This window comes from Pholis gunnellus (genome assembly GCF_910591455.1).
Source record: "Pholis gunnellus genome assembly, chromosome: 5".
Classification (NCBI taxonomy): Eukaryota; Metazoa; Chordata; class Actinopteri; order Perciformes; family Pholidae; genus Pholis; species Pholis gunnellus.
Window position 1 is genome coordinate 21,271,863 of NC_136531.1, and position 18,176 is coordinate 21,290,038.

The 18,176-nt window shown below is 42.6% G+C and overlaps 1 protein-coding gene across 1 annotated transcript in view; it reads right to left on the reverse strand.

Annotated features, from left to right (window-relative positions):
* The window catches only part of LOC306696678 (alpha-1,6-mannosylglycoprotein 6-beta-N-acetylglucosaminyltransferase B-like), a gene marked incomplete at both ends in the record, with an annotated part of 108,021 nt that overhangs the window by 33,027 nt on the left and 56,818 nt on the right, over nt 1–18,176 (reverse strand). The window contains one exon of the mRNA XM_079160344.1: nt 15,471–15,640. Within this exon, the coding sequence (XP_079016470.1) occupies nt 15,471–15,640 (170 nt within the window). The remainder of the gene's footprint in view (nt 1–15,470; nt 15,641–18,176) is intronic.

The following is an 18,176-nucleotide window of genomic DNA, read 5'->3' on the forward strand; positions in this document are numbered from 1 at the left end:
ATGTGTAAATAGATACTTTGGCGCATTATGCTCTCACACATGGTGCAGATCAGATAAATCCTCTTTGCAACCTGCCACCGGCACTCGGGAAGGAATGAAACAGAAGAAGAGTGCCAGTCAAATGATACAGTAGGCAGATGCCTTTCACTCAAGAGTGGAGCGAATGCACACATATGGATGAATGTGTCGGAACAAACACTCACAAATCACCCAAAGTCAAGTGGACGTGTGGATGCAAGCGTCGTCACACATCCCACCACACACACAGACACACACAGAGTACTCAAGTGAACTCATTAGCACTACCCCGCTGACACGGCAGAGCGCCAACTGACAACTAATTTTCAGCGATGCGTGTTGTAGGCCATTGACCCTCTGAAGCTTCACTCAGCTGCCTGAATTGAGCTCGACACCTGAAATTAGACTTTCAAACCCACACTGGCGTTAGAGCCAAGAGTTTTTCAGTGGCAGTCAAATGACAGGGAATAAACCCAGCTTTCATCTACAGCGTGCCTCAATAACACGCAAGAAAAGTCTGCAGCTTTGTTTTCGTCATTAACTATCATGACTTGACATGCGTTAATTAGCAAGTTGCTTGTTCACACGTAGAGCTGATATGAGTGGAACAGCCACGCAAAAGTATCAAAAGTGTTAAATGTGATGGGGCGGTAAGAGACGGCGGCGCAGAGTTAAAGAGACACTGCCAATTTAGTGGCACGCTGAGAATTTCTGAGGCCGTCCTACCATGAAAAAACGACAGCATCGGCCATTGAAGCCCTGAAACAAAACAAATTTACATCTAAGTGACAAATGGTGTGCTGTTCGTTATTAAGCTATATAGTCTTCAGAAAGAGGAGGTTATGGTGGACGGCAATCTTCGACAAGGAAGGCCGCTGTTTGCTTCCTGTTTTTTATTCACAGCCAACGGTGGTTTCTTTTACCCGGTCCACCACTTTGGTCTAAAATATCTCTCCAAAGAAGTGGAGGAATGTGGTTTCTGTGGGGACATGTATGTTATGGACTGTCTTACGTCTGCTCACTTCTCTCCATCAGTCAACTGGAGCAGAAACACAATGTTGGTTTGTCGGTGAAGGAGCTGTAAAGATGTTAGAGCGGCGTCTGTCTGCGCTGACACTGTCTTCATCCACAAAAATAACTGCCAGTGTGTTTTATAACTGCATTTGAGTTCATTATTACCTAGAATGTGCTGCCAAAACCAGAGATAGAGAGAGAAGAAAATGTTTGAGTGAGAAAAAGAAAAAAAATGAAAGGTGATAGAAAAAGACAGCAATCTATCTAGATTTTGTGAAATCAACACCTTTCTCTGCTCAGCCTAATTTCAAGGCTGGCTGCCCTAAAATGGCCCAATTTTCTCCTCAGGGAGAGCACGGAGATATCAAGTGTATTGACATCAGTTGGAGCCCGTCTTTGACAGCCCGTTGCTTTTCAAGCCATTAGGAAGAGGAAACACAGACAGCATCATTGAGCAAAATGCTCTGGGTTCCCGTGTTAACTCTTAACAACTCCACAGAGGCCTAGTGAGGTACAGTATGCAGGCACCGAACCCAATTACGCTTGACTTTGCTCACATCAGCTGCATTCCCTTTTCAATGAACGTGGAGATAACACAGGCTCTGATATAACTAACTAGCACTGTCAAGTTTGCTAAAGGAAAAAGTGGATAATAAGAGATTTCTGACCCCATTTTGAGCAGTGCTTGGCACAGACGTGATAAATAACTCTCCGGTTTGAATGTCATTTAAATGACTTTAGGTTTTATAGATGCAATTATATATTCTCATATATTCTCAGAGTTAACAGACACCAAGTACACAGATAAAGCTGTTATGCTCAAAACGAAACACTGATAATAGTCAAATTAAATTAACTTATGGGCACAATAAGGATGAGACGCCAAAATGTGAGAACATCATGTACTGCATGGGATGCTCAACTAAACTATTACGTTTTCCGATTGCACATGATTGATGATGTAACTATTGATATTTTCCTTTAATGCATGACTGCATATTTTCCCCATATCGAAATGGATGACTCTGTGCTTGCTCTGCAGGTGCTGCACACCGATTTATCAGTTGTGGTCATGCACCATTGCACTGAGAAACAATTAGGAACCATTATGATGTTGATAATCCAGGGCTCATTATTTCTCTCAACCCTTAAATGAACTTTGTTCTTTCTGCATCACGCTACAGTATCTAAGTTACTCCATACTACACCGTTTAACTCAGTCTGTATACAACTGTGTAACTGTATACAATACTAGCTCTGATAACCTTGTTGGGTAACAAAAACATTTGACGGGACACTATCCAAAGTACGGCTAATGCAGGTTAAGTGACACATCATCTAGCTGGACAACGTTCATATTTCACATGATCAGTGCACACTTCTTATTGTTTTTATTTTATTTGAAAGAAAAACCACAATTACTATAAGAGCAAGAATACTGTAAAAATGCTTTTGTGCAGAATTATTGAATCCTTTCAAAGATTGGGCTGTTGCTTAAAAAAAAAAAATCTGTTTTAATGACGAACATTTGTTCAAACTATGTAGTGTGAGTTGCATCTGGTGCCTCACTTGAGTGACAAACAAACAAATTCTTCAAAATATAATTCTTCCACATATTAATTCTCAGATTCCTTGGTGTCCTTATCATCTGTTCGGCAATGCTTGCTATATCTTTCCACTTTTACGGCCCTTTCCGGCAGAACCTGCCAAAGGCACCACTGACACCCATTGTTCCCAATGGCTTGCGCCGCGTCACGATGGCTTTGCGATGTGTGCCGAACCCATCGGCGAAAGCAGATAAAACCACGTTCTGTCTTAAAGGGCCATTAGCCAAGAGAACAACAAAAGTCTAGTTTACTGAGGGCTCAGACATAGAACATTTTAGGAAAAGCCAGATATTTTACTACATGAGATTACACCTCCTCCAACTTCTTTTTTTTAATGTGCTTTTCCTTATTTCCTTTTCTGTCTGCCTCAGGCAGCTTCTCGTGAGGAATAAAGCTCGGTGAGGGAAAGAAGGTTGATGAATGGCTCATAGCGTTGGTATTAATGGCGCTCGGCTCAGTGTTTCCTCAGGCCTTGGAGTCTATTCAGGGCTAAAACTCCCCTCCCCTGCTTCCATTCCCAGTAAGAGGAGATTGAAAAGCCCTTAGTGCCTGGGTCTGGGATGATGAACCACACACACACACACTCGTGCAACACACACACACACACACACCGTCGCTCACACATACCCTTGATGTACCTGTCTGTCTAGCCTTTTTCCCCCGCTCACTTTATTCAGCCAGAGCCAATTGTTTTGGCCCGGCAGCCGGTAGAGGCTGACCTCCCTTAGCCTTTCTACACATAGTCAGACAACTGAAGCCATATAAAGACCATGAAACAGCCTTTACTCTCCACTCCACCCTACCCTCTTGGTCAATCGCCATTGTTCTTGTACACACAAGACAAAATAACTGAATGGGCCAAAATGGCTGACAGAGAAATGTGTTTCTCCACATGGACAACAGACCTTTTTTCTTTTTTAAATCACAGATACGTTGAAATGTTATATAAGCACTGGTGCAATAATAATCTTGATAATGACTGCATTCTATTCAGGATTATCAGGTAACATTTACACTCGTCATTTCATAATGATGAAATCCAGATGGGATTTAATAACTTTTTGTTTACAACTTTCCACATATGTATGTGTTAGTTTGGCTGCAGCCACATCAAATCAGGCGTCAGTCCTCCTATTCATTTGAATGTCGGTGCAGCGAAAATTTGAAACATTCTCAACTTTTGGAGCAACGCAACCCAATGTCACGCTGCCGTGGTCAATCATTTAACTGGCGAATCAGAGCTTTACAACCCATGAGGGAACAAAAAACGTTAATCATGGTGCAGTCGCTTGGTGTTGACACAGCACAACCCTGCAACGCTTGATTTGGTGTGAATGCAGCCTTTGCCAAAACTTTACCTTTTTTTGAACAACTATCTTCCCCCTCCTGATCTACCTACAAACGAGGGAGGTGTGTATGGAGGTGAACAGTCCTATAGATCCATCTCTGCAAAGCTCTGTATCGCACAAGCGTGCTATATTCTCTAATCCCACTTTTATCCAATTAAATATCAGGGATTTGAATCCCCCGCGTTACTAAACCCCGTCCACATATTCAGTTTAATTTGGATATAGGTCACATTACTTAAGCTAGAGATGCTTCAACTCCTGTTTCACTGTGATTTCACTCTCTAGCTTTTGAGTAAGGAAAATGCAGTATTTAAAATATACAACTATGACCGAAACTGGGCCCGAATATTCAACTATCGGGTATTTGTTCATTGGGATTCTCATCCCTCCGCAACATACATAAAACAAAACAAAACCTTTTGGAAAATGCTTCTTATTCAAACAACAATACAGTAGAATAACATAATCCTTAAAAACTAATGCATTGAATTAAACCGAAAGACACGCGTTATGCCGTCCATCTCAGCCGAGAACGGTAAAAATATCCTTTCCTTTCCAAGTCATGTCATGGATATTCCACCTTTGCTTATAGTCGGAGCGCAAGAGGAAGTGTGCTGCTGTAATGACATGAGTCCGTGCTGCCTACTGGCCGGGAAGGTTAAGCGCTCCTTCGTTCAGGGACATCAGTCCTACTAGTCTCATATCTCAATATTCAATTGATATCACTTATTTTATTCATGTTTGAGAACTGATCCAATGGTAATGGTATGAAACCCCAATGTTACAAGGGAAGACGTACAGACACAGTCATGCAAGTCCACTAAGGATTGTGCTAAAGCAGCTAAAGAAGCATAAGCAGCAACTTGCCCTATTTGTATTTCCGAGTCCCAGTTGTGTCACGCAGACCAATTAGAGGTGGAGATGTGAGTCAGAGCGAAACCAGTAACGAAAAACAAAGTCACCCACGTACCACAACTGCTCCCCCCCCTCCTCCCAGTACTTCAAATCTAAAACAATGGATGAAGGAAATCATTACCAAGTGTGTGGTGGTGTGTGTGTATGGTGTGTGTGTGTGTGTGTGTGTGTGTCTGTGTCTGTAAGGGGTTAGAAGTAAGGGTAGGGGTGATGAAATGCAGTAAAAATCTGGGAAGTTGCTAACAAGCACATTGATTTTAGCTTAGAGGGGAACAACATAGAGACAAAGTGAGGAGCCAGACGAAGAGCAAGAGAAAATAAGGTGAAGAGACACAAGGCAAGAGGGGAGGAGTGAGGAGAGGAACCGTAAGCAGACAAAACGATGCAGATGGAGCATACCATTCATTTACACGCTCTAGTTTTTTAACAAAGAGACGAGCTGACGCTCTATCTCACATACGAAACACACACACATACAAAAATCATTTCCCACAACTGATTAATGTTAATGTGCTGCAGTTTGTCTTATAAAGGGATCTACCCAGAAGTCTCTTTAGGAGTTTCACACACCTCAGCAGCTTCTCTCTCGAATAAAGAAATCGGATACACCCTCGCTTCATAACTCAGAATTTGGATTTTTTTAATAGGAGACGCTTCTCCCCCGCACTTACAGCTAAGTGTATAATGTTTTGAGTCATCTGCTTTACAAGTTATCTTCCCCCCTAAAACTGCATAGTTTTTGTTGCACAGCAGAGTCAGAAGAAAGAGAAGAATATTAAAGTTATGAAATGAAAATAAGAGAAAGCAGCGATGTAAGGAAAGTGAGAACGGCCTAATTGCCAAGAAGAAAGGAAAGTAAGATCAGGGTTTTGAAAAAAGATATGCATGTGTGTGTGTGTGTGTGCGTGTGTTCCTATCTGCTTTGGGTAGGGATAATAAGGCAGCTCGTAGCCAGCCTGTGGGAGAGCAGCAGGTGAACCGAGGTCACCGACTCCAGTCTCTCTACAGGCTTCACTTTAATGATGGCAGAAAGGTGAGGGAGTCGGGTTGATGGGGGGGGGGGGTTGATGGAGGGAGAGAAGACATGGGGAGAAAGAGAGAGAGAGAGAGAGAGAGAGAGAGAGAGAGAGAGAGAGAGAGAGAAGGAGGGGTTTATGGGGCACAGAGTCACACAGAGCGTGACTTTGACTTTTCATGGACTTAACAGAAAAACAGAAAAACCTCAGAAGAAAAAGCCCAGCAACTCCCACAACCGCCCACAGATTCACATCTACTTGCTTCTTTCTATATCTGCATCATATTTCTGCATAATTGCTGCAGAGTTTGTCGAGCGCACACCTCTAACGTAAACAAGGTCAGAGCACATTTAGTCCACTAATGTTGACAAACGGATGGAAGCGAGAGAGCAAATTGTAACCAAAAGCACACAGAGTGTGGCCACAAAGAGAGCTGAGAGCATGCACAAGACAGAGAGCATAATATAGAGAGAAAAACAAGTGTGCAACCGAGAGAGAATCTGAAGACCAATCCAATTCCATAAGGCATTACGTCACCCTAGTGGAGGGCTCTTTTTGCATTAATCTCCGGGGTTATGCAAGTCGTTTATGGGCTAAATCGCTAGACTTACAGCAATGAGCTTATCATGCAAACTAGCTTTAGTTATTTTACAGCACACAGTCACGTGCTGAAGTAGAACATGCACACGCATGGATTCGCAAGCATATATGAAGCCGCTCTCTTTCTGTGAAATGCAGCCTCTCACGCAAGACAGACAGCCACGTCGGCAAGACGGTGGAGAGGTCTGCTCACCCATTTATGAGTACTATGAGAGAGAGCTTGAAGCAACTGGGGGATTCACCGGGAAATACAGACTTAACCCGACTTAAAGCAACTGAGATTGCTTTCGTTATGTGAATGACTTCGATATTTTGACGTGCAAAAGGCGAAGACCGGAGAAAACCACTGTGGAAGCAGAACTGGGATGACTTAATAAATGCACAGGAGACTATGTGCAAAAGCACATAATAAAAGAGTTTTTATGGCAAGGATGAAACTTGGAAGTGCAAAAGATTTGTGAACAGATGGCCTTTATAGCAACTGTTAACTGTTACTAAGAGTACTGTAACACCTGATCATGGCCCCTGCAGAGAACACATCATGACACATCATCTTTGTGATGAAACACATGATTAGAAAACATTAATTGTAGCAGTAATTCAAAACAATAGCATTGACTAATAACATTTATATTGCAACTCATTCTGTATCAGAATCAGAATCAGAATCAGGAGCACTAAACAGCAGCTGTAACTCATAACGGCACCATTAACCAAGAACGGCAACTAGTTGAGTTGAGAGGGGCAAAATGAGAGAGGGACAGATCGACTGACCAGAGGATTAGGTTTAAGTTGAGGTTAGTCTGGGTTAAGGCTCTTTTACACCCCAATGTGACAGCAATGCAGCACTTGAGGTGCTTTGAGCTGACCAATGGGGCACATAAGCGCTCCACATGCCCATCAAGTGCCCCTTGCAGTGCACTTTGGGACACTTGGACCAACTAGATCATCACCCGGGCACTCAAGTGCACAAAGGCCACTTTATCATCCTCCTTTTGCATCAAAAGTTCATTTTATGCAGCTTTTCTTTGGAATCACCACAGCAGCATGTTCATTTCAGGTGTAAATTAGTCTATAGAGTTTGGAGAAAATAAATCAAAAAGAAAAGGCAAGTTCAATTGGGCATATGCATGAGCAGCGCAAACTATGACATTTCATTGTGACTTGCATTCTTTCTAATGGCCATCAGGGGGCGGCGACTCAGGTTGCAAAAATAAGTCTGATTGTATTGAAGTCTGTGAGAAAATGACCCTACTTTACACTTGATGTATTCCCTCAGTAAACATTGTAAACAGAAGTTTATGTTCTCAATTGCTAGTTTCAAGTCTTCTTCAATACAGCATGATGTTCATTTCGTAAATGATGGTCCCATTTATAGTAAAATAGACCATACAGCCGGGTATGCTTTAAGGTGTTGCCATCTTGTGATTGACAGATCGCTGCTGCAGGGTGTTAAATGTGAGAAGGAGTAGACAGGAGATAGAGTAAAAAACAACAACTTGACAACAGAGGTTGAGCCAAAAGAACAAGTCCTAGATTGAGCAACACGGCGATTCATTTTTCTGTAGTTCTCAAAACACCGGAACTGAAAACCCTTCAAACATGTCAATGTAAGATTGCTGTAGACGTCGTGTCTATCGATTCCCACTTTTCCAATTATCGACTCATCTCAGGGACATTGGAGGAGATTGGGCGCTTTTTGATTCCCTATATACTCTTCTATCATTTACTGTTTCTGAGGTGTTGATTGGCTGCAACTTTGTGTCTTTCCACCTCAGACCCCAAAAGTCCCAAAGTCTGATCTCCATGGCAACTGAGACATTACCTACAGTCGGGGTGAGATTGTGAGACTTGACACCTCAAGTCGGAGATGGAGAGGGAGGGAGTGCACGAGCGAGTCACACAGAGCACAGAAAGAGACTGAGAATTTAAAAGCCGTGAGTTTGAGAGAGGAGAGTATTAACTTTGGTTGAGTTTTAAATCCACAATCAGGACATAATCCACTTGGAGAAATAGAGACTCTAAGGAATAGAATTATAAGGGCAAACATCTATTTAGGGCCCGAGCACCGACAACGTCGGGTCCGCGAGGTCCCTATTGTATCTGTAGGAATTATTATTATTCTTCCCTATGATGAAAAACCGTTTAACGGTATCTGACATGTCCCCAACCTCCCCATATTTGGCGAGCATATCAGGACTGCGGGAAATTTTGATATTTTATGGGTCCAATGCTCGAGCATACAAAATTACTCGCTAGCGCCACCTAGATAATGGAAAGGCAAGCCCCGACAGCCCGTATGTCCAAATTACTTAAGATTTTACAGACATGAGCAACTGAATGAGCCCTACAAAAAATCCTCTTGGGACCCTAAGCTCCGCCTACCAAAATTATCCACCATTTTGAATTTTGTAAAAATAAAAAAGAAATCACTTCTCCTAGACCCTAGGTCTGATTGGTACCAAATTTGCTGTGAATCATTATTGGATATATATCATCAAAAGTTATGAAAAGTTTCTTGATATCTTATTGCATTAAGAATATATGGACCAATGAATTTCATGAGGAGTTGGCCTTCTACAGCAATATATATAACTTCAAAACCATGTGGCTTATCATCGTGAAATCTGTAGCATATGTTCACATTGTGTCCTGTAACATACCCTCAAATTTTTATTCCATACAACCACTAGGGGCCAATGCAGTAATACTCTCATTTCTTTGCATTTTTCGGCATTTTTCATAGTTTTCAGGCATTGTACTTTAACGAACTCCTCCCACAGAATTTATACAATCAACTTCAAATTTGGTCAAGATGATCTAAAGACATTCATGATGAAAAGTTACTGAAATGGTGTACTGACATTGAACGACCTTCGTTTTATGTGGCACCCATGTCAGGCACATTTCGTGCCGTTCGCCATGAAAGAGGAAGTTGTTGTAACTACAAGGTGCTTTATTCAATCTGCCTCAAACTTGTTTTGCATGATGCTGGTCCAGGCCTGAACACATCTCCATGCCAACATTTTCACAAAGTCATAGCGCCACCTACTGGCACAAGGAAATGACAAGTTTTATACTTTGATGTACTTCGACTAGGAAGTTTCCCAGATCACTCTCAAATATGGTAAGGTAATTTGTAAGACAATGATGATGCTTCATCATGAATATTGTGAGTTGTCGTTAAACGCTGTTGCCGTGGCAATGCGTCATTCGCCATGAAAAATGAAGCTTATTTTTTGGTGGCTTAGGATGCTCAACAAGCCTTGGAACTTTGCACAGGTGTCATAGGTGATGGAAATAAATATTTCATATGGCTTTTTGGCTTGACCCTTTCAAATTGCCTCAATAGCGCCCCCTACAAATATTCAAAAACGCAGCCCCAGCGCTACGTTTGACCTACATGTATGCAATTTGGTAGCCACGTGTATCATATGAAGACTTAAAAAAAAGTGTCTTGGGACCATGCTCTAAAATTAACGGAAAGTCGGCGATTTTGATTTTTGTGTGAATTTTCCCATGCTTTCAAGTCGCTATACTTTAACAAACTCCTCCTAGGGACTTTGTCAGATCCACTTCAAATTTGGTCAGTATAATCTAAAGACCGTTGCAATTAAAAGTTACTAAAAGTTTTACGTTTAATGGAATGGCGTAGCCGTGGCATGGCGGCCATTTTAAGTGATTCGCCGTTAAACAAGCTGATGTAACTCCACTGGACTTGCTCAAATCTGTCCCAAACTTGCCATACTTGATAATAGTCATGGCCTGAGGATGTCTATGAGCCAATTTCCACTTAAAGTCATAGTGCCACCTACTGGCAACAGGGACACAGCGTTATGTGACACACTGAATTGGATTTACACAATGTGGCCTATACTTAAGATCGAGCAAAATAATGCATGTTTGCGCGTGTTCTCTAGTGCCACATAGTGGATACAGGAACTGGTGAAATATTTGCGTTACATCATTTCCAGTGTCACACAGTCCAAGCATTAAAAATACGTCTACCTTGTGGGCTCGCTGTCTGATGGTCGCAGATATTTATGGCCGCTTCTGCCGGCATCTCGCCAGTACCCCCGACGTGCGGGAGGATGCGAGGGCCCGTACATCGCTGCTTGCAGCTTTAATTGAATTTGTTACTGGCTAAAAACGCTCACATAGAATATTGCTTGTTTACACCAAACTTATAAAAAAGTAAAGACAAAAAATCACAAAAGTAACTTAGGAGAAGTAACAAACAAATCATTATCTATAAATGACAAGCATTAAAATAAACCTTCAGTTACCCTTCAATTAACCTTTGTTCATGTTCATAAATAATCCAATAACATCTGATAAATTGAACATTTGAGCAGTTTTCAACAAGAACTACCAGTACCCTTGATCGGATTTAGAACCAGTTTGTACGGTGTATTGTCCAATTACATTGGTCGGAAGTGTTTATATAGTTATAGCTACACTGGAAAGTGGTGTGTAAAGAACATTGTCATAGAGAAAGGGTAGGCGCCATACTGGATTGATATGGGGATGACTGTCCACATTTTCTGGGAGGCAATCATAAAGGTTCACTTGGTTGTTCACGTGAAAAGTGCCACATATACTGTAGTCGTGTAACAAATGTCAGATCGCCGGTTTCGGAAAGTTACAGACACAGCACCTATCTGTAGAACGCCCTGGGTCGATTCTAAAATATATAAGGGTTCTCTGTAGGACGCCCGGGCTGGGTTTTAGATGAATCCATTGGAATATAAAAGGGTTCTTGGTAGAACCCCCCCAGATGGATTCTGGTTGGCAGGGTTCTCCATAGAACATCTTTTTTGTTCAGGGGTTCTGGGTGGAACCTTTTTAAAAGGTTTCACCAGAAAACAAAAAGGGTGCTCCTCTGAGGACGAAGCCAATGAGCCCTAAAATGGTTCTAGTGAGCATCTTTATTTCTAAAAGTGTACTGTCACAGTCCACATGGCGTGTCCAGAGTGTGCTTCACGGCAAAAGGCCATATCTTCCTCTCCTGTGCCGGATTATTTCAGTATTACGGAACCTTCAATATTTCTCTTTACAGTAGTGATAGGATTAGGCACAAAGGTGCTGACCATCTGCACCCTTGAGTCTGTAATGGAGAGCAGACAGAGCCCCGTCTCTCCTCCTTCTCACACTAATACATTTCAGGTGCCTTGCCAATCTAATTGGCACCAAATTCAGCTTCATTTCCGTCAAGCTGCTCGGTTAGGCCACATTGTGAGGAGTGCACACTCAGCAGAGACGGGGAGATGCAAAAAAGCTGTATTGAATTAACTTGGGTTCGTGTGCTGTTGTGTGTGTGTGTGTGTGTGTGTGTGTGTGGGCAGGTGAATGGTGCAAGTGAAACTTCTGCTCTGTGCAGAAATGAAGGACAGTGCAAGATCCAAAACAAAAGGGATGGAAATCATCAGGGAGCCTTCAAAAGAACTGTTATTTGCATATTTGAATAACACAAGTCCCCGCCCAAACTGCACAGATGCCAACTCAGCGCTTTGCTGTTCTACTCCCTGCTTCTCTATTCACATTTTCTCATCAGTCCATCGTCCTGCACAGTGACAGCATTGAGACGGAGATGAATCACAGAAAAGAGATATAAATGAATGATTTCCCATATCAATATGACATGCAGGACACAACATCAATATGACATACAGGCCACGAGAGAGCACACATAACACATTAGAATTCAGTGTAGTAGAGGCTTCACACATATAAGTATATCGCCTCCCAGTTGAATCAATAGAAGTTGTTTTTGTCCATATGTTCTGGTTCATTTTTCTCTCCGTGTGCTCTGATCATGCATCTCTACTGAATAAGGTCCAGCCACCTCATAGCAGTACAGACTGGAAACTACAAATCAGGGTGTACGTTATACACAGTAACCCAACCCTAGACCAAATCATCCCCTCGGTGGCCAATTACAGCTACCTCCCGCTTCCTCCTCAGACAACTCCAACTCTCAGATGCTGCCATGAGAACAATGTATCACGGACACAAACAAACATGCACACACACATACACACACACACACACACACACACATACACAAACCATTGGGAAGTTGTGGAATTGTGGAGGTGGCTGGACCCTGGGAACTTTTTGTTCAGTTTTGTTTCTAAAGCTGGTCAGTCTTGCCCCCAAGAAAAGCGGTGACATGTTTCTAAAGCTGTATCTGGACTCCACTTCCATCTTTTGGGCAATTTGTGTCTGCGTGCCTGGTTTCCCCATTGGTCTCGGTCGGCCTGCTTGTCCAGATTGTCATTGCCATTTGTCTGTATTTTTATCCGTGTGTCAGGCCACATCTTTGTGTGTCGTTGCAAGCACATTATGTGGGACAGGAGGAACTAAGGAAGAAGTGCAGTATGTCCACAAAAATGGGCACTACTGGGAACAAGTGAGGTAGAGAAAGAAATGATTTTGAAATGATACAGGTGAGCTGTAAGAGACAGAATTGTATGGTTAGGAATCTGAACTGAAATAGGACTGCAGTGTACCTCTTTGAAGTCGCACCAAGAGTGTTTTGAAGGAATTATTTAGCAAATATAATAAGACATTGTTTTTCAGTCAGTATGTCTCTTTCTGTCGATCACACCAGCAGACAATAAATCAACATTAGCCATCTGTGTGGAAATAATGAGTTTGTTGATTTGCATCAGAGTGACAGTTTGTGTGAAAAGTTAATTGTGAGCTACTCAAGGTTTTATCACCGTAGGCTCCTCTTTTCTTGTCCGTTTACTGATAGAACGCTGATAAAATGGTTGTATTTGCTTGATGTGAATACACACGCAAAGTCAACGTGTGAGAGAAACGACGTTCAAATGCATCACATTTGTTTTGTGTTGAGAGAAAACTAAAATGCTAAATGAAAAGGAAATCTATACTCGTGCTTTTCAAATCATGAATCACTTCGTAGTTGTGTGTGTAGCTTTGTGGCAGGAACTATGGTGGATAAATATGCATTTGAACTACAAAGTATGACAGAACAAATGAGTATCTTTCAGATCAGTACGCCACAAATAGCTAAAAACAGTCGTAGTAGCATCTGCTGGCCCAGAATTGATGAAATGTTTGCTGTAAGGTTTTCTAAACATTCACCAAAGATCAGTAAAGACACCACATATTTGTGGGGAACTTGAAAGACGAAGGAGACTTTTATTTTTATAATATAACTCCATGACAGCCAAACTGCATTACCACCTTTGTTCAACCGTAACTCTCCGTTTTTTTCCTCTTACTGAAGGCAGGGACCGAGGGAAATGAAAGGTGTGAGAACAAAAAGTTGACACGCCAACCATAAAAAAAAAAAAAACGATTGGACACACTGCCTAACCCTTTTTCTGTTCCACTTTACTGCAGCAAACCATGTGGAAAGATCGACATCAGGAGGCAAAGTTAACGTTGCCCTTTCTCACACCAGTGTTTTTTAAGGACCGAGTCAGGATCCGAAAGCAGTTTGAAGAAAGATTACACTGCTTCCCCGAGTAATCCAGAGCTCAAAAGGTATTTTTCCTTACCCGAAGCCATTCCATGTGGGCGAGGTGGGTGAAATAATTCATCATGCTGGTATGTTAGATTACGCTTCACAGTTGCCTAAAAGACGTCGCCGCCCATGTCGTGAGAAAGAGCGGTTTCAAAACTAAGGTCCCGAGACACCACAGTGACACGCACGGCCTAAAAACGGTCCCGCCGTCCATTTCAAGTCTGACAACTGAGCTCGGCCTTGTGGGTGTCCCTGCCATCTCTAAACCCTTTTTTTAAAAAAGAATAAAAACCCTCTAGATTTTCATACTCTCTCCTGCTCCCTGCAGAGGTGTTATACGTCTATAAAAATGACTACCGAAGGCTGGGGGGTCAATACAATACTTCTTCTGTGATTTGTGAGTGTTGTCACAGGCAGTGTACAGTGGAAGGAGAGTACAGTGGGGTCTCTGTAGACATTATATTGATCTATACTCCATACCTGTGTCATTGCAGTGATCAACAATGGCAGAGAGACTAAGACTATTGGCCCAATCGAGGCTGAACAAAGACATCGCCCGTCTGCAGTGTGATTCAGTTGTCTTCTCAGACACCATACCTATTCAGTATTCTACAGTTCGACGTCAGCCATCCGTCTTCGCGGGAGCCTGACAACCATGTGTGATATATTCAGTCTCAACCATGAAGTAGATATTGCATAGACTGGACGAAGCAAGCCGGAGGGATCTCGCCCAACAGGGTTGATTTACATCCATCCATCCACCCGTGTGTGTGTGTGTGTGTGTGTGTGTGTGTGTGTGTCTGTTGGCTCTGTAGCTGTATCCGTCAGCAGAAACATGCAAGCGCGCTGACGCAGGGGATAGAAAGACACACGCCGACACAGTCGCACTGACAGGAAGCTGTGGAGCGCGTCGATACGGGATCAATGCAGCAACAAATAAATCAACAGGACCTTCGGGCTCTCGTGCATAATCTTAAGTGGGAAAGTGGTGTAATTAGAGCGCAATGCACTCTTAAACATTTCGACTCCAATATGCGTACGTACAAGAGCACATTGGTAAGAGGAGGTTGTAAAACGTCATTGGTTTATAGTCACAGCTGTCATCAGATTCATTTTGTAGCAGACATTTTGCATCCTAATGAAAAAGTGAAATACAGCTGTGACCGGACGCGGTTATTGAAAGTAATTTATACAGTTAGTTAAACATGTAGATGTTAGAAATGGCCATTCCGTTTCACTTCTAGCCTTGGCCCTGCCAATCAATAATCTCTTTTTAGCAAACACCTTGCCTTGTCTGGATAATCCCTATATCGACGCAATCTTCTCTTAATGCCAGTTTAGATTCAGAAGAAAAACACTGGTTGATTGGGTTCATAAGAAATGCGGTTAACACACCGCACGCACCATCAGCTGCAAAACAATCAACAACCGCTGACAAACGCAGTTAGCTCACCCCTGCAGCTCCTTGACGGACATGGAGATCTTCAGGTTATGTCCCAAAACGTGGAGCGCAGTGAGGATGTCGGCCCACTGGACCATCTCTCCCAGAGGACCCCCCTTCAGCACTTTGGGGCTGAAAACATCTCCAGACTCCTCGGTTAGGAAGCCTACGTGGACCAGGATCTGAAGGAGGACAGGGACACAAGGTGGCAGAGAGATCAGATAAAAGTCTGCGTGGAGAAGCTCACCAACTAAAAGCTCCACTTGAGAAGAACGTCGGCCGTATGTAAGGGAAAGTTGAACTTCAGTAAGAGGTTGGTCTATAAACTGTGATGGACTTTTACAACCGATTTTCATTTGACCTTTTAAGACTTATTTTGAGCAATGACACAAATCTCATTTATTAACTTTGAGTACATGTCATTATTACCGATGGAAATGATGACCAAAAGGAGTTGCAATAAACTGAAATGATCCCTTGTGGTCAACAGGCATTTTTGAAAACGGGCATGAATATGTTTCTGAATAATTTCCTCGACATTAAACAAACCATTTAGTGACATTAACAACTCTCCCTATATCATTGACTAGTTGTCAATGATGTCCTGCACCTAAGTAGACTTGACTTTGTTTCTTAAGTCCTCAGTTTCACATCTTGCATTGTAAAGTGGCAGCTCTGAACTCTAAGATTAGATGCAAAAGTCCTGAGTAAAATATCCAAGGAAGCTAGAATTCAATTGATTTATTTATTCCCCATAATTTACCACAATGTGCATCTATTGAAGCTCATGGTGGTGCAGTAACTTATACACACACAATGCACAATGTCATCAAGTACTTTTGATTTAATCTGATTTATATTATACCATTTATGCATGTGTGCGTACTGTACTGTATAAAGCTAAGCTCCTTGAAAGTTAAGCCTCTGCAGTGCAAACTGTTTTAATGAGTTTGAGGATTAAAATCATTAGAATTTCAGACTCTTCCAACAGAAAATTATGGAAAATGAAAAGCAATTCTTTAAAATCCCCAAATGAATTATCGCCTCATGCTCCAATGGAACAGCATGCGCGTGTTCGAAATCCATCCTTATGGACAACTCATTCCACATGCACCGTACGCCTACACAGGTGTCTGCTGTGACAAATTCCCAGGCACCCAATGCGAATCCCTTTTGTGTCAAAAAACATCGCACAACACACGTGAAGGAATTTTCACAGTGTATGTATTGCACTATCTTTGCACTTACAGGCTGCAGTCCCGTCATGCATGTCCACCTAGCTGCTGCATAATTAGTGCAACCCACCGAGAAATGAGCAACACGTTGCCTTTCACAGCGGATTAGACGCAGCCGTGTCCAAACGCTGCTCTGCTGGGTAATCCTGATTAGTCAGCGCAGCATGAACACCTTCATGCAACATACGTTGAAGGCCAACTGTGTGGGGTTTGCCAGAAAGTTTTTCTCTCTCTCTCTCTCTCTCTCTCTCTCTCTCTGCTTGTATCTAAGTGCATGTGGGTCCTGTGTTTGTACCCTCGCAGCTTTGAACTGTGGAGGTAATGATTAAAAGCCTCCAAGAGCTTTTCAGAAGCGTGCCGCAGTGCGCTCTTTTAATACTCTCTTCCTGTCTCCATAAAGCCACATGAGCCACAATGCACTAATGTTTGAAGGTTACCATACGAGCACACAACAAACAAACGTAAGCACCGCACCTACACACCACACATTCTATGATCCTGGCGAAGATTATGTCTGAATAACAGAAAGAGAGAAAAAAAACAACTGGATATTTTACATTTACTCATTTAATGTAGTTATAAACATATATAGTGATGGAAGGTTCTTTTGTAATATAGCTGTAAACATCCAGTTCAACTGCTCAAGTCATCCCACTAATGTTAACATGTACAAAATGTGTGGACAATGATGTGTACTCGGCAGAGTCGAGCTCCAGTGAGACTCCAGCTGGCGTGAAAAATCCCCTGATTTAATAAGCCTGCTCTATTAACTTCTGCTTCATAAAAAAGAAAAGAAAAAGATAAGTGAAATTTAATTACTGTTTGGGTGGCAGATGGCAAGAGTGAGAATTTGCGGCGCCAGTAGGCTACTGCGCCACTCTCTTGGCTTGGTGGCGGGTCGGCGGCGGTGCTGGTGAGAGCGTGTCGCGCAAACACTGGCAGGCGCACGAAGATGGAGACAGAGGGAGGCAAATTTCACATACTGGCAGCAGCACAAGAATCACTGCTAAATAAATATGAGAAATATCACACTGTGGCAGCAGAGCTGTGGATTGGATTCTAGAAATCTGGCATCCACACACAAATGAAAAGTTAATAGGGAGAGAGGTAAGGGTGCTTAACAAAACCTGGCAACTTGCACCTGGATGTAGACTGCTGAGGGGGGATTTCACTCTCTGTGTAATAGTCAGTATTTATCTCCATTTGCAAATGTTAATTCCCCTGTATGGGAACCGGATTAGAGTGGAGCTCAATGGCACACATCAGAGCAGCGCTGGAGAAGTAACCTTTACATCACAGTGTGGGAATCAGGAGCTAGAAACGGAGGGGAGAGGGACACCAGTGCGGGTGGGTTCGCACTGTGTTTCATCACGCAGATCGCCAGCGACACGATCGCGCATATTCCCTCACACGCTCGCTTGAGAATGAAGATGAACAGGTGGGAGGAGGAGGCGCACAATGGGAGGTCGTCAACTGAAGCTAA